At 36.2% G+C, this 21,705-nt stretch overlaps 1 protein-coding gene across 2 annotated transcripts in view; it reads right to left on the bottom strand.

Annotated features, from left to right (window-relative positions):
* CENPF (centromere protein F) overlaps positions 1-21,705 on the bottom strand; it is a 39,314-nt gene that overhangs the window by 3,777 nt on the left and 13,832 nt on the right. For both annotated transcript variants that reach the window (XM_027723759.2, XM_039378802.1), the window contains 11 exons: positions 20,966-21,091; positions 19,499-19,627; positions 17,776-17,898; positions 13,663-13,798; positions 9,284-12,729; positions 5,508-7,790; positions 4,811-4,951; positions 3,577-3,753; positions 2,708-2,869; positions 1,349-1,535; positions 176-652 (listed from right to left, as the gene is read on the bottom strand). In XM_027723759.2, the coding sequence (XP_027579560.2) occupies positions 176-652; positions 1,349-1,535; positions 2,708-2,869; positions 3,577-3,753; positions 4,811-4,951; positions 5,508-7,790; positions 9,284-12,729; positions 13,663-13,798; positions 17,776-17,898; positions 19,499-19,627; positions 20,966-21,091 (7,387 nt within the window). The remainder of the gene's footprint in view (positions 1-175; positions 653-1,348; positions 1,536-2,707; positions 2,870-3,576; positions 3,754-4,810; positions 4,952-5,507; positions 7,791-9,283; positions 12,730-13,662; positions 13,799-17,775; positions 17,899-19,498; positions 19,628-20,965; positions 21,092-21,705) is intronic.

Below are 21,705 nucleotides of genomic sequence, written 5' to 3' on the forward strand. Positions count from 1 at the left end.
CTCATGAAGATGATAATATATTACTGCTGTGGGCAAGACGGTTTTGACTCAGGGAATTTTAATCGGTTTAATGTATTGCAAATTAACACAGAGTGAAACTAATTCAACAAACAAAGGAGAAAAGCACACCTGCTGTACTCAGAGAATGTTTGCTGTTATAAAACACTAAAAATACCTTTTTGCACTACTTCTGGAAGCCCATCTAGCTTGCTGTCAGTATTCTCCTGACCCAGCAGATTTTGAGAGATATCACACTTCCTTTTCTTTTTTGATGAAGTCTCTGGAGCAGGAGATCTTGGCTCTCTATTGTCTTTCCTGTTGTCTTCGCACCTCTGCCTTTTGTTTGAAAGCTTAGTAGTATCTTCATCTGACCTTATCTCTTTGACAGACTGATTGCTTACAGTTAATGAGTGATCAGAATTCAGCAAAGGAGTGCTGACAGCATCACTTGTTGGCTGTTTCAGCTGAGCACTCAGCAAATTCACTTGTGTTTTTAGCATCTCATTTTCTTCCTCTAGTTTATAATATTTAACAATTAGAGAGCAGTATTTCTCCAAGTTCTCATTTGCTTCTCTTGTCTTCACTTCTGTAGATTCCTGTAATTCTTCCAGTTTTAACTTAATTTCTTCTGCAACGGCATCATCAGCATCACCTTTCAAAGAAAACCATTATAATTCACATAACTGACAAAAAAGACGCATATGTAGGAATTTATGATGCAATGGTCACACACTTTTTAATTACACATGTTCTATAACAGTGCGACTATAAAAAAATGATTGCATAACAAATTCACTAATATGATAGACATAATAATTTACTTGTTAAATAGAGAAAACATGCAAATTTTGAACAGAATCCTTGACCAGTGCATGGGCAAACATTTTCCCTGTCATTTTGTACCTTCTGAACACAAAAGTTTCTACCCCAAACTTTCTTTAAGTATCATTTACAATACAGTGCATCTCACGAGATGAGTCGGAATATAAAGAACAAAGCATGACAATCAGAGGGAAAAGCTCGCTGGAAAATGATGAAAGAACTCGCATACAAAATTAATTATTAAGAAAAGTACTCCTCTCCTTCCGTAAATTACTTTTAACCACAAAACTGTAATACTTAGAATATTTATTGATAATCCAGATTTGTCTCTCTTACCTTAAGAAAAAAACATATTAACTAGATTTTGAAAATGTTTGACAAGTTTGCAGTTGTACTTTTTTATCCTACTTAAGAATCATGCTCTGTATTAGAGCTGCACATGCAAGTGGACCTTTTAGGGAACATGAAAGATTTACAAACAAATGCACTGCTAAGAAACACTAAGACTGAATCTAGATTCAGTTACCTTCTTTCTTATCCTTTGACATAGTAAAATTTTTCTTCTTTAGTAGTTCATCACGTTCAACTAGTTGTTTTTGCAACATTTCCTTTTCCTGTTCCATCTGCTTACAGGATTTCATCCACAGCTGCACTTCACTGTGGGCAAATTCATTTTCCTTCTTCAGTTGAACTAAAATGTTATTATTATCAGCCTAAAAAATAAGAAATTTAGTTATTTCACCAGAAACATGATTCTTCCATTTAAACATTACAATGTCAAATGGAATCATAGAATCATTAAGGTTGGAAAAGACCTCCAAGATCATAGAGTCCAGCCTTTGACCACCCTATCAACTAACCATAGCACTATGTGCCTCGTCCAGTCGTCTCCTGAACACCTCCAGGTATGGTGACTTCATCACATCCCTGGGCAGCCCATTCCAATGTCTGACAACCCTTTCAGTGAAGAAATTCTTTGCAATGTCAAACCTGAACCTCCCCTGGCACAGCTTGAGGCCATTTCCTCTTGTCCTGTTGCTATTTGCTTAGAAGAGGCGGACTCCCACCTTGCTACAACCTCCTTTCAGGTAGTTGTAGAGAGCAATAACTGATATCACCTCACTGACATGGTATAATAGAGGGCTGCTTTCCAGGTAACAGATTTCAAACCAATACTCCAAATTTTAAAGTGTTCTCTCCTAAGTCCAAATCTCCTTCATTCTTCTTTTCATCCCAAATGCACCTTATTATCACAGAGGCAAGATAACTCAGACCTGCTTTGCACTTTACGTTCCCACTCAAAAATACTATTCCCAGCAGCAGCAGATCATTCATTTCCACTCTCCCCCACTCTCCTGGGCTGCTCCCTGCTTATCTGGTCTGGTACCAACCTGTGTGCAAACACCACACCTTGAGCACAGCTGGAAGCCTTCTATGCTACTTTTACACAACCATGGGTACTGTTTTCTGTCACTGGCACACATCCTACAGTACTTTAACATTGCAAGGTTGTTATTAAACAAATTAACACCATAGTGGAGGGCCCTAAGAGAAAGGAACTGTTGAGCAAAATGAACGTATTGTAATATTGTAATTCAGTGTTTACTTGAAAGTAAACTGAATTGACTATGTTTCTTCAAGAGTGCCTTTAGAGAGATACCCATTCCTTAAGTGGGAGTACAGAACTGGAGCCAGATATCAATCACAGACTGAAGCACAACAAAAAAAAAACCCAACCCAGTAAATAAGAAAAATGCTGTATCAAAGTGAAGCCAAAGTTCTGCAGCACTCAAAAACCTATGTTTATTTTACTACACAGTAAAGTAATTTTACTGCACAGCCTTGGATCTCATGTAATTGGCCATGCTTATGGTTTTTTTCTTACCTTAATTTTTAGGAGTTCTCCTAAGGCTTGATTAGCTTCTTTAAGGGAATTATTTAGTTGCTCTTTATTTGACTTCAAATGTTCAATTTCCAGTTTTTGTGAGCTGATGAAGTGCTCCAGTGAACTAATCTTCTCGTGACAGGCCTCAATTTCTACTTCATTCTAGAGAAAGAAAACATGCTTAATTACTATGGTACTAGAAAGGACATTGAGTTGTATTTTAGAGATGTACCTAAGAGCATATCACAAACTCACAGGAATTCCACTGCAAATTTAATAGGTTTTGAGGAGTTTAAAACTGAAAAAGCAATTTATCTTAAGTATACATTTTGAATACTAGAATCTTGCCTCTAAGAACTCTGCCATTAAAATGTCCTTATATTTTACTGTAACTTGCTCTTACATCTACTTTATATTAACAAGAATGAAAATTATTAAGAAATAATTATAGTAAATTATTTTCCTGTGTCTTACTGGTCTCAAAGTTCATAGATATTTCTGCAGAAAAGTTGGTGACTCTTTGCATATAGCACGGCTGAGAAATGCACTTCCAACAAATTTGCTCTTATATCCAGAAGTGGTCAAGCTTTCTTCCCATTCCTACCAAAACATTCTCAAGTTTATAGTCCCAGATAAATTTATATATAGACTAAATACTTGCTAAATTGTGATATAAATTCACCTTTCACTGCTTACTATATGGAAAAGAGTTATTTTAACACTTACTTAGTTCCAATATAAGCATATGTAGAGTTTGGAAATATTGTTACCAAAACAATTTCTTTTTAAATAGGATCAGCAAAATTTTGTAAAATACATAGAACTGAATCAAAATCTCACAGCATCCCACTTCCCATTTTCTGATTTACCTTTCGGTTTGCTTCTGTCAGACGACCTTGATGCTCTTTCTCTGCTTGAAGTAGTCTGTCTTTGTACTCTGATATTTCTCTTTTCATTTCACTTTCTTTTTCTTGCAGTTCATTCTGGACCATCTCCAAACTCTTAGTCAGTTCATTTTTTTCTGACATAGTTTGATGCAGCTGGATCTGTAAACATAACAGCACATTCCTTGGTATTTGGAATCATCTCAATGGAGAAACAGTTGACCCATTAAACTATGTGACTTTACATCTGAAGCGTTTTTCAATTGCCAAAAACAACTTGGTAAGAAAAAAGTATTTAACAGTGGCTAAACATAATGTAATCAAAGAATGAAACATCTGAACACAAAAGATAGAACAGGAGGCAAAGGAAAGTTTTCTTAAAAGTAATCGAGTGCGAGTTCACCAACGCTTAAATCAAGCAGCACTGCCTAAATTAGACCTTAACCTCTCCAACCATTGTTCCCTCTAAAAGTGACTTGAGAGATTAAGGGTCACTTTCCTCACCCTCTTTAAGAAGACGAAACTTTCTAAGCATTTCATTTTGATCCACTTTTATAACTGTACTTTTGGGACAGCTTGCTTGTATTTCCATATTGGATTTCCAGAATTTGCAGAAATCTCTTTTCTTTTCCCACTCAAAATCCTTAACACCACAACAGAAACAAGCCTCTGGTTATAAAATTTTGTAAAATAATGTTAGTAGGTGAGAAGACCACATAAACTGATTTAAAGAAATAATATTGTTCACAAATAAGACCTACAGTTGTCTAGATGATAAAACAGACTTCAAGAATTAAATATAAATTAATTAAAAATAAAGGCTCTAAAACTGTTTCTTTCTTGACTTTATCCTGAAAGTACTTTACCCCTACTGAAACAGTGAAAGTAGTTTCGTGAAATGTTACATTTTTTTAATCTGACATCCTCAGTCTGAGGATTGAATGGTTGTAGTAAAGATAATTTCTTGACATTGAAAAATTTCTAGATATCGACCTGTGGCCTTTACGCCAAGAAAACATGGTTTTGATAGAAGGAATAGGGGAAAAAACCTGTTAACTAACCATTCTATCTCAGAAGACAACACTGGATTTTTTTAAATTTGGAAGCAAGAACCCCTAATACCATACATTATCAGAGCTTCCTTGGCCAGACTCCACACAAATACTGTACTTGAGCATCTGGCCTCGGACACAGAAATACTAAAGACAGAGTAACTTACTTTGTTCTTTTCTGAATGTTCTTGAACACATCGTATTTCTTCAGCAAGCTTATTTCTTTCTTCCTGTAATTTGGAAATCATCTGTTCAGTATTACTTAGCTTGACTTGCAGCTCAGTATGACTTTCAGTCAGTTCATTTACCTGAAATTAAATTTTCCAGAATTATTTTTAATGCATGCGTCATGACCTCCAAGGAATTTACTTATATGCAACAAGCAGTTTTAAAGATGGGTTATTTTATTCCCATGGTCAGTCCAGTTCCAAGCAAGAGTCACAACAAGGTAATGTTTTCACATGGCAAGTGTCCAATTGTTTTTTCGCTTTCTTTTGAGATCCCAAAATATTTATTCTTGATACAAAAACACAGTCACCCAATACCAATTTGTTTTAACTCTTTTGCTTCTACAGGAAAGAGGAAACTATCCTGCATTATTTCATTGCTTAAATTTGTACGCCTACTTTCAAGCCACCTTTCCATTCATCCCATGCAAAATAATGCTATGCTTTCCAGCTCTGTTAACTTCAATGAAAACCCATGATTGTATGGAAAATGTAATTTTAAAAATAGGATGTTTATTGTAAAAGTCTGAGGCTAAAATTATTTTAGGATACAATTTATTGAGGAAATGGTAAACCCAGAGGACACTTTATCCTCACTCCTAAAAGGGGAACACTACCCTAATGGAAAGGGTATTACCTTTTCACATAAAGTGTTCTTTTCACAAAGTGTAGATTCCAGTTCCTTCTCAAGGTCCTTATAAGACATTTTTAGAACGTTCAGGATATCTGGAAAAGTTTTGTTATCAGAAAAATGTTGCTCCTTCAGCTTCAACTCAGCAATCAAATTCTGCAGCCCTTTTTTATTCTGGTGCCAACATTCAAGCTCATGGTGCATGTGTGTCAGCTGTAAAGACAGCTCTTCTGTTTCTTTCACCTGCTTTTGAAGAGCACCATTTTCCTGTACATTTTCATTGAGCTTTTGTTTACAGTCCATCAATTCTTCAACAAGTACTTCCTTCGTTTGATCCAATTTGATGTTTTCATCTTTTATTTCCTGACATTGCTGTAATAATATTGTTTTATCTTGCTCAAGACGAGCCACCTGCTTAACCAAGACTTGTTCTTTTGCTTTAGCATCTGCTTCCTCCTTGCATGAAAACTCTAATTTCTCAGTCATATCTTTGAGCTCAGATCTCAGCAATACCACAGTATTTTCAAACTCATCCTTGATTTGCATCTTTTCTTCCTCCTTTTCTTCTAACAGTTTTGCTGTAGTCAAATTCACAGACTCTAGTTCAAGGAATTTTTCTTGCATTTCTTTTAAATCTTTAGCCAGACATTGTTTCTGTGAGGTGAGGACATCAATTTGTAAGTTTGAACACTTCAGCTTTTCAGTTGTCTCTTCCATCTCCGTTGCTAATGTTTCTGCCTCTGCTTTAGCAGTCTCCACCTGAATAATTGCATCTTCTAGATTTTTCTCTGACATCTCCAATTCTCTTTCAAGCCTCTCTATTTTATCCAGAAGAGAGTCAGCTTTCCGTTCACTCTCTTTCAGCTTTTCAGCAATATGGCGTTTTTTCTTCTCATCAGATTCAATTTTTACTTTCAGCTTCTCAATTCCACATCGCAATTCATCTACTTCTTTCTGTGCTACACTGAATCTTGAAGCAAGTTCACCTTTTTCCCTTAACAAGCTTTCCAAAGATCTGGAAAGGTTTGAATTTTCCATTTCTGATGAACTTAATTTACTCTGCATCATTTCCAATTCTCTTTCCATCAGCTCTTTTTCCTTCTTCAAATCTGCTGCTTCATTTTGGAATTTTTCTTTTTGTAAGGCAAAAGACACAGAATCATTTTCTAAACTTTGCAGCTTCTGAAGAAGATGATATTTTTCATTTGATAATTGATTTACATCAGATTTTACAGTCTCAAGCAGATTTGCTTGTGTCCTCACTTCACCCTCTAATCTTCTAATGAATTCAGTTGACTCTAGCTCCTTTAATTTCTCTTGGAGCTTTCGATACTTGTGATCCAGTTCTTTTTTATTTTCAGACAAAATACTCAGTTCTTGGCAAATATGGTTTCTTTCAGCTGTGACTGAAACAAGGTGCTCTTGAAAGCTAGAAATAGTTTTCAGATTAACCTCCCTCTCCCTTTCTAATTGCTGACATTTTGCCTGAAGCATTTCGATGTCATGCTCTATGAACAAGGCATGGTTCTCAGTATTAACTTGATCAGATTTTGGACTCCTACGTTCGTTTTCAACTGCAAGAAATTGTTCACGACAATCTCTCTTTGTCATTTCTACATCATCGAGCGTGTCTGCTGCATTAGACGATCTAACTTTGTAGAGCTCCACCTCAGACTTTACATTCACAGGTTCTTTTTCTAATGAGACTACTTGAAGAGATAATTGCTGCTTATTGACAGAAACTGATTTGTGTTTTTCCTTTATGTCACAGTTTTCCTCCTTAACAACTGCAGTAGCTTCCTCCAGTTCTGCAAAAGCTGAGCTATTTGAAATTAATTGTGCATTCTGAAAGTTCAGCTCTGAGTTTAATTGCTCAACTTTTATTATTAAATCAACACGTTTGTGGCTTTCCTCTGTCTCATAGATCAGCTTCAAATTTTTTGCAGTCTGTTGGTTTGCCTCTTCCTGAAGCGTTTCAGTGGTTATTTGATTTTCGTAGAAATCCCCAGCACCCAAAAAATTACTGCTGGAAAATGACAACGCATTGCCATGGACTGAAGAGCTGTTTATTTTTCCTGACATATTTATACACTCTTGTTCTCCAGAAATTTTCTCAGTATAATCTTCCATTAATCTTACTTCAGTGGTCTTGGTTACATTTTCACACACAGAGGCATCTCCTGCAGCCATTTTCTCAATGGGTATTGTTTTAAGATTATTGCTTTTCAGAGATGAGTTTTCAATAGGCACTCTTAATCGATAAGAACTGTTGTTTTCTTGTTCTGCATTCTGCAAGGATTAAGAATCAATCCATTAAAACAAAAAAGGGAGGGAAAAAAGAATACACATAAGAAAAAAACAAGGTGACTAAAAAGTTTTCTTCAACTAGTAAAGCTCCTGCTCATGTGAAATAAATAGATAGCATTCTTCTTTACTTAACAATCTGTTTTCTTGTGGAAAGGATTTACACTTATTTATATACACATGCATCTTTGGCTAAAAGGCTTAAAGATACTGAGGGAGAAATTTCATCCAAATTTACAAAAAGTTTAAGTGCAAAGGTACCACATATCTCTGTATTTTGGGACAATAGGTGTCTGCATGACAGTGTGAAAAACTGCTAGTGTCAACAAGGGGGGAAAATTTACTGCACACCTTCTACTGGACACCAGAGAATCTTCAAGGGTCACAAATCCTCAAACAATACCTTTTCCAAATTACCACCGTCTGTCAGAGCTGGGTTTGTATTTGGCGCCACCTGATGCTCTCATTTGAAACAAAAATGCGTAACTTCAAAACTTGAGGGCTCCAGAAAAGAACTGTGTCTAAAGGCAGCATCTCAAAGATCTGAATTGCACACTCCATCTTTAGAAACCTCCAGCTATGGATGGTAAGGAAGAGTGTTTCTTCCTTCTAGTGTTTGTGCATCAGTGTGGGTGCTCCATGTGAATTGCAAGCAACACATATAATTAAAGATTTTCTTCTCTGCAAGGAACAGTTGCTCAGTTTTTCACAGTTGCCCAAAATGTAGAGATTCAAGATGTTCCATTTATATTTAAGGGGAATTAGTCTAATAACACTAGATTGCTTTATCACCATTCTGAATAAATTTTGATTCTGTCACTCCTTACAAGGAGCAGCAAAATCTAGCTCACTGGTTGCATGCCACCTACAGCACTAAAAAAAAAAAAAAAGACAGAGTTGACTCCCACATTTTTGTTCCCTTATGTGTTTTGAGGAAATTCAGGCTGAAATGAAATTTAACTGTTTTGCTACCAGCTCATTCTGTTCTACTGCTGACAACACTGAAAGAATTAGAGGTGTGGTTGCAGTCCTAGTCTGCTTGTTCCATGAAGGGACATGGGAAGTGTGTGTATCTTTAAATGACCATTAAAGTCATTTAAATGACTTTAAATGAAAAGTCTAAGTGTTTAAGCACAGTACAGGTACACACAGTACAGACACACACAGTGCATGACACCTACTAACACAACCAGATCCATACTGACATAGACCTGAAGAAAAACCAAGAGAGTCATGCAAATTATTACACAACGTTAATACAATAAACTTGTTGGTTTTGTTGTAAATTTTTTTACCTCATGAGCCTGTGATGCATAAACAAGAACTCAAGGTATGGATTATTTTTGTGCTTTCTCTAAAGAATAGTACTGCTTCTGTGGGACACAACTTTAAACAGGTTTAACTGCAAAATTTAAATTCGGCTGACCATAAATCAAAAGACTTACATAAAACTGATTTGCATGACAGCAATTACTTACATTTTCAATATCTGCGCACAACAGCGAATGAGAACTTAAATCAAGAACTTGTAGTTGCAGTCTTGCTGCTTCCAGCTCCAAAGACAGATTCTCAGTTTGTTTTCTTTCTGCTGCCAGTTTGCACTCCATCTCCATAGTCATATTATTCAGTTTCTGCTGCCATTCTTCCTTGTCAGATAGATTTTGCTGTTTGAGGTGATCTATCTCTTTCCTTTCAGAAAGTATGACTTCTTTCAGCTCTTGTATTTCCTCATTTTTCATGTTCTCTTGAACATGAAATTGATCTTCAAGCACCTTGATGGCCTTCTCATATGTCTGACACAGCATCTGAAGTTCTTCAATTCTATTTTCAAGGTTAGATTTTCTAGGAGTAATACTCCTGAGCTCTGTAACAGAGTCCAATTTGTGATCATTATGACAATTTTCAACCAAAACTTTTGTTGTACCTTCTGAAATTACTTCTGCAGAACTCTCCAGCTGATTCATTTCCTCCGTCCATTTGCAGGCAGCACTGTTATGAGAATCAACAACCTTGGTGACTTCTATAAAATAGGGATTTACAGAAAGATCTGAGGAAGATGATGTGGACTTAGTTTCATCTAATTTAGACAGTGTATCATCTCGGCTAGAGGATAGTGACACTCTCACAGAATCTATATGAGCATTGCTCAGACTTGTCGACAACGCAGAATTTTCTGCCTTCAGTATTTCAATACAAGACTGTAGCTCGCATATCTTTGAGCTCATACTGCAGTGCTGTTCATATAATTTTATATGTTCATTCTGGAAAGTTGAGAGCCTCTCTCTTATTTCGGCAAAGCCTATCTTAACTGCTTTCCTGGACAACTTTAAATCTTTGTAGTCAGGAGTACTGCATTCTTTAAGTCTGAAGGATATTTCCTTATTATCAGAATACATTCTCAGATCACTGTCATCACTTTGATCCATAAGTTCATCAGGAAGAATAGCTTTCTCTGCTTTTAAATTTTTATCCGTATTCATTATGTTCTCTTTCTCCTCTTCTACTTTACTAATACTTGTGATGCCATTGTTTTTTGTGTCTTTAAATCCAGAGGCTAAAGCAGTGGTCTCACTCTGCAACCTCTCACACATTTTCTCAAGCTCACTCAGATGGTTTATTGTTTCCTGCAAAGAGGATGCCAGCAAGACTGATGAATAACTTTCATCCATTCCTCTTTTGCCAGAATTCTGGGAAACATTATTATAATTATACCTCAATGAGTTGTCATCTTCCTCTAATACAGTAAGTGAAGAATCTGAAGGTTTCAGTTCTTTAACAGACAGTAGTTCTTGCTGCAGTCTCTCTTTCTCTCTCATGCTTTTCTCAAGTTCTACTTCCATGCCTTTTAAAGCAGTCTCCAGTTGCATCACTTCTAACCTGTAGTTCTCTAGGGAGAGTTCACTGTCCTCAAAATCCATTTGAAGAAGCTCAAGTTTAACTTGGTATTTATTCAGCTCAATGTCCTTTTCTTCCATGGACTTTCTCAACCGCTCGGAACAGAGTCTCTGTTCACAACTACCCTCACACATTAGAGGTTCATGTTTTGTTTGTAGTTCCTTCCCCAATTGCTCCTTGTCTTGAAATACAAGGCCACATTTCTCTTGCACTGTATTTTGTGTTGCCCTGGCATTTAATGTTTCCTGACTTAAACAGTCAAGCTCCATAGAAGGCACATGTTGGACATTGGAAAATTCTGACTGCAGTTGCTGAAGTTCTTGAACCAAATCCTTTTTTATTTCTTCTGAGGCTATTAGTTTACGTAAGATATCTTTATTCTCACTAAGTACCTGTTTCTCTTGTTCTAGTTTTGCTTTCTTTTGCTCAAATTCAGTTGCCTCCTCTCTCAGAATGCTCATAACATTTCCATTTTCTTCTTCTACCAATTTATACTTTGCTTGCAAAGCTTCAAGCTCTGTTTTGATTTCTTCAGTTCTTGATTCAATATGTTGCCTTTCCTCCTCGTGTTTTGCGGACATTTCCGAAATTATTTCTTCTCTTTCCTTTAAACTGTTATAAATATTTCTATTTGTCTCCAGTAAAGTTATTTGTTCTTGCTTTAAAGCACTGTTTAAATCCCTAAGGGTTGCATTTTCTTTAGTAAGTTCATCAATTTTTTTGCTATAGGAGCCAATCATTGAAGACATATCCTTCTTCTCTGAATCCCATTTTCCAGACATGAGCTCCAGCTGTCTTACTGAATCCTCAAGCAGTTTATTATTGATCTTTAAATCCTGAAGCTCAGCTTGTCTGTTTTCGAATTTTTCATTCAGCGTTTGCAGTTGCATGTCCTTTTCCTTAAGAATGTCTAAAGTTTTTTCAACTGATTTCTGACGTGCTGAAATATCCGCCTGCAAGTTACTGATGTGCTGTTCAGTGTCCATCACAAAGCTTCTGTGCATCTCTTCTACTGCAAGTAATCTTTGTTCTGTTTCACCCTTTATTTGCAGTAAGTCTTCATACTGCTGTTGCTGATTTGAATTCAGCTGCTTTTGAGCCACTAAGGAAATCTCAAGAGAAGAGATCTGCTCTCGTAAATTGGCCAGATCCTTAGCTTTTCCTGCTTCTAGAAGAGCTCCTGCACATCTGTGATCCTCAGGGTTGGAGTTATTTGCTGCAAGTTGCGTATTGCCTGAAAGAGTCTTATCCTGACCACTTTGTAAATTAACTTGTCCTTTTTCTGTCATTTCTGAAGTATCTTTTGCTTTTACAAGACAACAGATTTTTTCATATTCACCAAGCAGGTCATGATAACATTGCTCCCTTTGCAGTCCTTCACTTGCTGCTAACTGTAACTTTTCTTCTACTTCAGCAACTTGGTTGGTAAGTTGGAATATTTTACAGGACATATTTTCTATCTCTTTACAGTACTTTTTATCAGAACATTCTGCTTTCCACTCAAGTTCATTGAAAGCTTTTTTTTTTTCTTCTAATTCTGCACTTTTACATTCCAGCATATCCTTAAGTTCTTTAATCTCTGTGGTTTTCCTGTCACTTTCAGTTTGCATCATTCTGAATGTCTCACTATGCTCATGATTTTTGATTTGCTGACTTTGAAGGGAACTCTCCAAGTCATTAATTTGAGCCAGCATACCTTCCTTTTCAGACTTAAGTTTATTTATAAGATGATCGGTTTCATTTTTCCACTGAGAAAAAGCAGCAGCCTCTTTTTGCAATTCGTCACATTCTCTCTGCTTGAACCCAATGATCCTCTGCAAAGCTTCTGCTTCTTCCTCCATTTTACGTATTTTACTGTCTTGTTCTTTAATATGATCATCTTTTTCCTTGAGTAGGTCCTGCATAGAATCTTGTTGCTTTTCCATGTCAGCTAAAGCTATTTTCAGCTTCTCCAGTGAAAGGGAGCTCTCTTGCTTTTTAAATTTCTCTTCCAGTAACTTCAGCTCTGCTTCCTGAAAAGTGTTCTTATCTGTAAATGAAAACATCATCAAGTCTTTGCCAGTCAATATTGGCAATTCTGCAGACAATTTTCTAGATTAAGTATTACTACTTACTTTAACTATTTCCAATTTTCATTCTACTGCAAAGCATTACTCTCAAGTTATATCACTGGATAAAGGATATTTATATCACCTTAGGCTATCAGACACTATGTACTCAGACATTGTTTCTGTGTCTCACTTTCAAATTTTTATAAAAAGTAGTACTCATTTTGTAGGTGGTTTCTGGTTTGGTTTTTTTGTTTGTTTTTTTTTTTTTTTAACAGGGCAGATCTCACTTCAATATGTGACATTCGTGTGGGTCTGCCTTATATTCCATTTATATTCCACTTCTGCCAAATAATGTCTAATTCTACCCAGAAAGAAAAGTTGGGTCAGTCATTAAGGGGAACAGAATCAAATACAAAAGCTTCATTTTGAAATCGTACATGAAGTTTGACCAATGCACAGAAACAAGCAGGGAATCTATCCTCTTTTAAGTAGTTCCCTGGAACTACAAGGTGTATTTCAACAACTCCTGAAAAAGTGTGTTCTCAACTAAAAATAAACACTGCAAGCAAGACTGAAATATCAGTGGTTATGTAGCATTTCCCTAATTCTTTTCAACTCTGTGAAACACATAAGGGAATTACAAACCAGACATTTTCTATTTTAAATAGATTTTATGAAATTCAAGCAGCTGATAAGTTCAGTACACTTTGATTATTTTCAAAATTTTGTATCTTCCAGAACTGTACATGTTGATAGACAATAAATTCCTTTCCATTTACAACAAACCCAGTGTTCTTTAAAAACACTAATCATGTCCCACAGCAGAAACTTTTCACTTAATTCATAATGTAACTTACACTATTGCAGGAAACATACAAAAAGAGTTCTGCAAATTTAAAATTGTAACTCACTTTTCATCTCTTCTGCAAAATTCTGGCTTTGCTTTAGAGACTGCTTGATTGTATTTAGTTCCTCCTCAAGCTGGTGGATCTCTTGCAATTTCTTTTCAAGTTGACAGTTAAGATGATTTTTCTCCTGCTTCACTTCCTAAACCAAAGCCAAATAAGACCATATTTCATGTAAATTGCCAAGGAGATCAAAGAATTCAGTTCACTTAAATAAAGATATTCCATTAGATCCTAGTAAGTCTTTGGGCAGCTATGCCTGGGTTCTTAAGCATTGCTTGGGAACTTAAGCTGAACTTATTCTTAACTAATTGACAGCATCTAAGAGATGCTGCCAGTTGACATAGTCAGCATGCCCCTTGTTGGCATAGAACTAACAGGTGACCTGTCCCAAACAGATAGGTCAGGATAGATCCTACAAAATCTGAGCTGATGAAGTTAGGCTACAGTCCTGAAGAAACTAAGTAAACAAATCCCTGCAACAGTATCAAAATTAGCACAAAATATTTTATTTAGAAGTGCTTACACTTTCAGATGGATGCTTTGCCATTAACGGCATTTTCTTTCAAATAACTTGATTTAAAAAAACCCAGCCAAACAATAACAAAATAACAAACAATAACAAAAAACTATGTAACTAAATTGTATCTAGGAAGCCAAATAAAAGTTCTTTTAAGGAAACTCATCCTTTTTCTCTAAGTTCATGTGCTCTGGACAACAGATGGGGTATGGAACTGGCATTGCCCAATTGGAAGCGTATCGTCAATTATTCATCCATTTACTACTAGCAGATGGGCACCAATTCAGAAAAGCCAAGCTCAAGAAATGGAAAGGTCTGGATGAAAAAATTTAAAAGCTTGGTAGGCTTGGTTTTGCAACAACATAAATAAATCACCCTCAGAACACGATTAAAATTGTCACTGTCACTAACAGTTGCCTTCCCTTCTACTCATAGCCTTCCCTACTCACAGTTTAAAAAAGAAAAACCCAGTTACATATAAATTTTAGTAACGTTTTCTACCAATCCTAATTTTTCAAAGAACTACAAGCATCCAAACTCCTTGTGTTCAAAGCACCATACACAGATGCAATACGAGTGCATGAATTGAACAAGCCCATTCATCAGAAAATCTAGGGTGATCTATAGAAAGAAAAAAAAACAAGCTGAAGAAATTAAAATGGCTGAAATGTCCAATTATTTTGATTTGGTACAAACATTCCCAGTAATCATAGAATGGCTTGGATTGGAAAGGACCAGAAAGATCATCTAGTTCCAAACCCCCTGCCATGGGCAGGGACATGTCTCGCTAGACTAGATAAAGAATTTTTTCCTAATATCAAGTCTAAACCTACCCTCTTTCTGTTTGAAACCATTCCCCCTTATCCTGTCACTATATGCCCTTCCAAATAGTCCCTCTTTGTCTTGTTGTAGGCTCCCTTCAGGTACTAGAAGGCTGCAATTAAGTCACCCCACAGCTTTCTCTTCTCCAGGCAGAACAATCCCAGTTCTCCCAGTCTTTCCTCATCGTAGAGGTACACCATCCCTCTAATCAACTTGGTGGCCCTCCTCTGGATTCACTCCAACAAGTCAACGTCCTTCCTGTGCAGGGGACCCCAGAGCTGATATAGCATTCTAGATGGGGTCTCACCAATAAATAGCACTCAACATAACTTGGTGGACTAAGTATCTGAGAGCAACTAGCTGTTTACACTTTCCAAAGCTATTTCCAAAACAATTGATTTGCTTTCAATTCAGTTATCAATTCTACTTGTACATTGCATTACTCAAGCTAGCCATTCTGCGTCCCTTAAAAGGGCAAAACCCAAAGCAAATTCCAGAACCTATGCACAGATAGTACTATTACTCTGGAGAAACTCTCCATGGAGCAGGTTTATGAGCAGTTCATGGACTGACCGACCAATTTTTCCGGGAATAGTTATGGGCTTGCTTGCACCACCAAAATGTAAACTATACACTATGATGTCAGAAGGGATATCACCATTGCAAAGCTCAGTAGTCCTTAGACTAAGAATATCCTATATGCTCTCAAAAGAGTATCCTGTATATCTCTCACATGTACCTGCTTTGCAGCTTTTTTGGAACACCAGTCTTGTTATACAATAAGGACTAAACACGGCAGTGGATCAACCAGCAGAAAACAAGGGTATTCTCCACTGGAGAGTTAGACAAGTAGTGTCTAACTGCAACGATTTCTCCTTTAATAAAGGGAAAAAGTACCAATCTCACTCTTGTTTTCTTCAGCTATAAAAAAGCCTACTCTCAACAAAACCTCCAAGACTTTGAAGCAATTCAATGTAATTTTTTGCAGTATACTTATTTATGAGAGTGAAGAAGACACATACTGTGCTTTTTCATGTGCAAATCTTAAGATAGAGAACAGTAGTGTTACTGATCTCTTAAATTATTACAATCTCCCCTGATTAAGCTTCTTTAGAAATGTATTGGTCATGTTCTAATACAACATCACTGTCACCAGCTGTTCAACTGTCTGACCAAGATAAATAAATACAAAGAAAAAAATGTAACTATAGTTACAGCCTAGTAAGATGGATACAAGACTGGTATACAAAATGAAGCACTCCTAAGAATTTGCAGCAAAGATCTTTCCACAAATTAGATGCTCTCTGACAATAGGATCTCAAAGACCCACTATCAAATATAGAAAGGGTATAAGCCCACAATATCTGATATAAACTACCTTCTTTTTTTTTGGTTCATCTGTCTAAAAATATGAAAGATTATACTAAGAATATACAGAAGTTTGACAAAGGCTTTCCTCCTCCGCACTGGAAGAACAAAATTGTCTTGATTAGCCTTACCACTGAAGGTACTGGTTAGATTTATTTACTAAATAGGTTTTAAGGACCTTTATCTGGCATCGAGGCCAAGTGGCATGGAACAGCCCGTATCTGTACCATAAAGTCTTTTATCTCCCAAAACAGGTGGCTCTAATCAAACCACTTGCTGGGAAGATTCCCAGGCTCATGTGAACTCCTAAACTGTGCCTGGGAATTGTATGAAAGAGTGCTAGTGAACTGGGCCAAAGCCATGCAAAGTGCTGTTGTAACAATAGTCACATTCCAACAGCTGGGATTGCTCCCAGACATTGCAAACCACCAGCAAGAACGTACCTAAAATTTCACAGTATACTAAACCTCTACTAACATTTGTGATGATCTGAACAAATCCCACTATTTTACTTTATATTTTTGCAGAGAATTTTGACAGGTAAATTTTTGGCAGAAACTATGCCAGATTATATTGTATCTGCTGATGACAGCAGCCAACAAGAAAAATGAGAGTGTTTAAATAAAACAAACTGCAACATGGATTACATAGGTATTGAGCTCTTTTTGCGATTTACTACTGATTCTCCAAACAAAGGATAAAATTTGCACTGAGAGGTCTCTAATGGCAAAACTGTAACAATTTCAAGTCTAGCTGCTCTAGTTGCCACCAAAACAAAACAATGTAACTGAGAAGACAAAGGAGACTTAAAAGTGAAAAGGTATCTGCATGTGTGAATATGAGCTGTGTGGCAGCATCCAGAAACCTGTCTGAATTTATCTTCATTTGCGGGAAAATTTTTTCCAGCACTATATATTTTTTAGACTGTGTCTCTTCTAAGAAAGATGCATTTTGTTTTTTTTCTGAAGAGGATACAGTGAGTCTTTGTACAAAATCATCGAGTTTGGCAGTATGAATCAAAGCAGTAGTCAATGATTCTAGAATTTACTTTTAAAATCAAACAAGCATTGACATTTTTTTATTTAAGAACCAAAAGCAAGAATCTCTTGAAACACAACCTATATTTGGTAAAAGATAAGTCCAACGTGAATTAGAACCATATCAGCAGCATTACAGCAATGAATCCTAAGCATGCAGCCAATGCCAAAAACTGCACTGATTTCCACAAAGTTAGTGAAGGCCTCATTTTGTGTTACAATTAAGATACATTATTAAGATAATCTGTAAAAGTGTTTAAAGATTGCTTATGGAAAAATATGCTATGAGAGTAAATGCTCAATAGTATTAAGTGTTTACAAATTGCCAATTCAATGCATTAATTCTGTCAAATACTCCTCTGCATTGGTTACCTCAAAGGTTTTTGTCAGATCAGTTTCCTTAGCCTGGGCTGCTAACAGAGCCTGCTCTGCTCTGCACAGCTTCTGGGTGAGATCACTGGTATCATGTTCCAGGTGTTGTTTCACTGCCATTACCTGTAAGAATGTTGAAAATAGACACTGTATTCACAGGCATATATAACTTTTTTCTTTAAACTCCCATTCTTGAACTCCAACATTCTATTACAAAATGAAACTACATTTTTTCCCAACATGAAACGAAGGTTGCTCTACTGTTGTTCAGAAAATAGTTGCTTATTGCCTTTCCACTCACTCCTCCGCCTCTGACCAAAAAAGGTGGTATGTCTCTAAAATACATGTATTTCTAAACTGTCTGAAATCAGATTAATATATCCAACTTGCAGCTACATCACCACATTGATATCTGTAGGATACAAATGTGAATGGCCTTTCTGATTCACACAGCATATTACACTTATTGCTTACACTTACACTGCACTTATTGTTCCATTGACACAGATTTTATAAAAAATGAACAGGCTTTAGTTCTTTCAAAATAGTCCTGTAACGCTCCAAATTAACAAGGTGGGAAATGCTGTTATAGAGTCAAAAAAGTAAAAAAAAAAGTCTACTCTGAGGTCATTAGGTAATAAATTACCTTACTTGAAGAAAGAACTAGAAGGCACCTATTTTCCTCTCCATGAAATCATGCTTCCTTTGGTAAGTATATACAAAAGAATGTGCATATAAAGAAGCCTCCACTGAAAACATTTGACTGAATGTATTCCCATGGCTATATTTCTAAAATAAAACAAGCCTGCAAGAAAGCTGTAGGCAGTTTTGGAAATGCTGTTTCAGTTCAGGCTGTCTATTAGTGGGGCTTCTCAATATAAATTTCAAGAACTTGTGGCCTCTTTTAGAAATTCATTTAGCTGTGCTGCTTGAGAGGTGCTCTCGAGTTTTTTGAGGATTTTAAAACACTCCTCTTTTCTGGTCACCCACTCTCATGGTTTGTGCTGCTTTCTAACTTCCTGCAATTTGTGAGTTTTTGACAACTGTGTTCTAATAGCTAGTTGCTGCCAAAGCTGTGGATGACCTCCTTCTTACTGACATTCCTCCTTACACAAGCCCTGACACTCATCTAATTTTGTGGAGAACCAGTTCAAGGTGTTAAATTAATTGCAAACACTTGGGCTATCTATATGTATACACATGTGCTAATTTACATATAATATTTTCCTTGCTCTTTTGTCTTCTATCAGCTCTCTGCAGGATCACATGAGGGGTGGCATTGCTAAAATAGAAGTACCAGGAGTGCACGGGCTGGAGTATATGAAAAGGGGTTGGTTTTCCAAAGGCAACAGACCTGTCCATCAGCAGCTCTATCATCAAGCTGCTCCTCTGCATGTTTTTTACATAAAGTTTGTCTTGTGATCAGCCTTAGCTGCTTCTCTCTCAAACAGATTTATTTTACCCGCGCTGTCTGCATTCACATCTCCTTCCCTGTAAAAAGTGGACTAGGCCCAAATTTTAAAAGCTATAATTCACATTTAATACATAATATTTCAGTGAGAAATGGTAAATACAAAACAGCTAATACAAACTGTAAAAACGTTAATACAAGACCGCACATTATTTTTTTTTCCTTTAGGTATAATTAAATGAAGGCAGTAGTGTTGAGACAACTAAATATCAGCTCTAGTAGTAGATTTTAATATTAAAAAAAAAATCCTACTTTGTCAAATTCTGCCTGCAGAATGTTGAAGTCATTTTTGGCTTGCTGTAGCTCCTGATTCAGTTTGCTTCTTATCTGGTTGCACTGCTGATCCAGTGTTTGTAAGGAACGTTGCTGAGAAGAGAGTTCCTAGAAAACAGTGGTACAGTAGCAAAGAAATAAACACATGACCACAAAAAGTCTCTCTTGGTTACTGCAGCAATAACAACTGATTTTTATTAGGAGGTACTGCCTGCTCAGAGACACTTGTCTTACACAGCAAACAACAGTTAAAAGCAGCTGCAAATGTCACATAGGCAAGAATGGCCTTAACCCAACTTATGTCATCTGCTTAAGAACTTCATTATGCAACAGTCCTATCACAGAAAGGGAAAAAAAAATCTAAAACCAGTGAAAGTAACAGGGTTAAAATTTTTCATATTAAAGATACATTTCTTATAAGAATTACATTACAATACATGTGGACAAGTTCATCTTCTGCTATTACGTACCATACTGGAAGGTTGATTTATTTTTTCCTCATGAAAAGAAAATAGTCATATTACCTAGCATAGAACTGAGCAACAAGATAATCTTAGAAACAAGATAATCTTACAAGGGCAGCCACAAAAGCTGTACAAAAATTAGTGTTCCCAAAACAGAATTTCTGAAATCTATAGAAGGATGATATAGTACATGTGGATCTTAAAACATGACAAGTAGACATCCATTAGGTTAAACAGCTGTACTTGCAATTTCTTATGAGGTCTGTTCCTATGCCTTTGGATAGTTTTGATGCTGCACAGATTTCAGAGGTTTATTAGGATGTAAAACAGTAAGAGGTGTGAGGGTAATAAAAAGCAGTGAAGGAAAAATCCAAGCATATTTATTAGCAATAACAGCTATGCAAAAGTTGCAATAGGCTCTACTAACAAATTCTAAGATCCTTGTGACAGGGAAGAGAGGCAACAAAGCTCTTGTACTTCTCTTTAATTAGAGTATAGCTACTTCATGCAGACAAGCTGCTTCACTAGAAGACACAATACCATACTGTTAGTAGTAAAAAAAATTAAAGAGGAAAACAAAAAAAAAAAAGGAAAAGAAACATTCACAGTGAAGGAACTAGAACTGACATTTATTTGCAATGTGGCCCTGGGTCCCCTGCACACAGGTCACTGTATTTTAGTCAGTCATATCTGTGAAATGATGCCAACACCCCTTACATTCTGCTCAAGAGCAAAAACAGCACAAGAGGCACAAGCACTTCCTACACCAGTAAGACATCCAATGTTTATTAGGAAAGTATGGATGAGTGTAGAACTATCATAAACAGAAAATAAAGAAAGATCAATGTCTAATATGTGTGTATGTATATATATAAATATATATAAAATTTAGTATTTCTCAACTGAAAAGTAGATACACAAGATAAAACAAGTGATTTAGTCTCCTAGGGAAGTCAAAATTAAAAGGCTCTCCTTGCCTTACCTGTTGGTATTCCTTTGCCTTTGCCTTTATTTTCTGTTCTAAAGACTGACGAACACTCTCAGCATTTTGTCTTTGGCAGTTCAGTTCTTCTGACAATCTTTTCACCTTTTGCTCCATCATTTGGACCTATAATAATTTAGTTATCAAACAAAAGTGTTAAAGATGTAAGTTATGTTTCACTTAAATGTATAAGCACTCATATAAAAAAAGACTGCTTTCAGCTACTGAATGTTTTAGCATTCATATAACCAGCATAACTTTAGCTGGTACCATATTAACTCTTAGCAATCCAAAGTATTAAGCTCATATTTGCTTATGTTAGTGAGAAAAAAAAAAAATATATATATATACAGACGCGATAATAAAAACACCTTCAGAAAAACACTGTCTTTGACAGTCTACGGAAATATACTGTATCTGGCACTAAAAATAGACTATATTTTCAGTATCTCAGTTTGCTGCCAAATAAAGAATGACTGCTAACTGCTAAGCAACTACATGTTTAGATGGAAAATAACTCGACATTCCACTGAATTTCAGAGTGATTCAGCATGTTGATTTGGATAGGGAAAAAAGAGGCAACTATCTAAGTGAACAACAACAACAAAAGAGTGTTTTTCAAAATTTAAACTTTAATTAAAAAAAAAAAGTCAGTAGCCTATCTTCTAGGCAACCTCCATGTTAAAAGTATGTCAGCTTCTTATCTAACTCACTTGATTATGTTAATATTATGTCACCCA

This window comes from Pipra filicauda, unplaced genomic scaffold (genome assembly GCF_003945595.2).
Source record: "Pipra filicauda isolate LSUMZ 115617 unplaced genomic scaffold, ASM394559v2 scaffold147_size4022426_pilon, whole genome shotgun sequence".
Taxonomy (NCBI): domain Eukaryota; kingdom Metazoa; phylum Chordata; class Aves; order Passeriformes; family Pipridae; genus Pipra; species Pipra filicauda.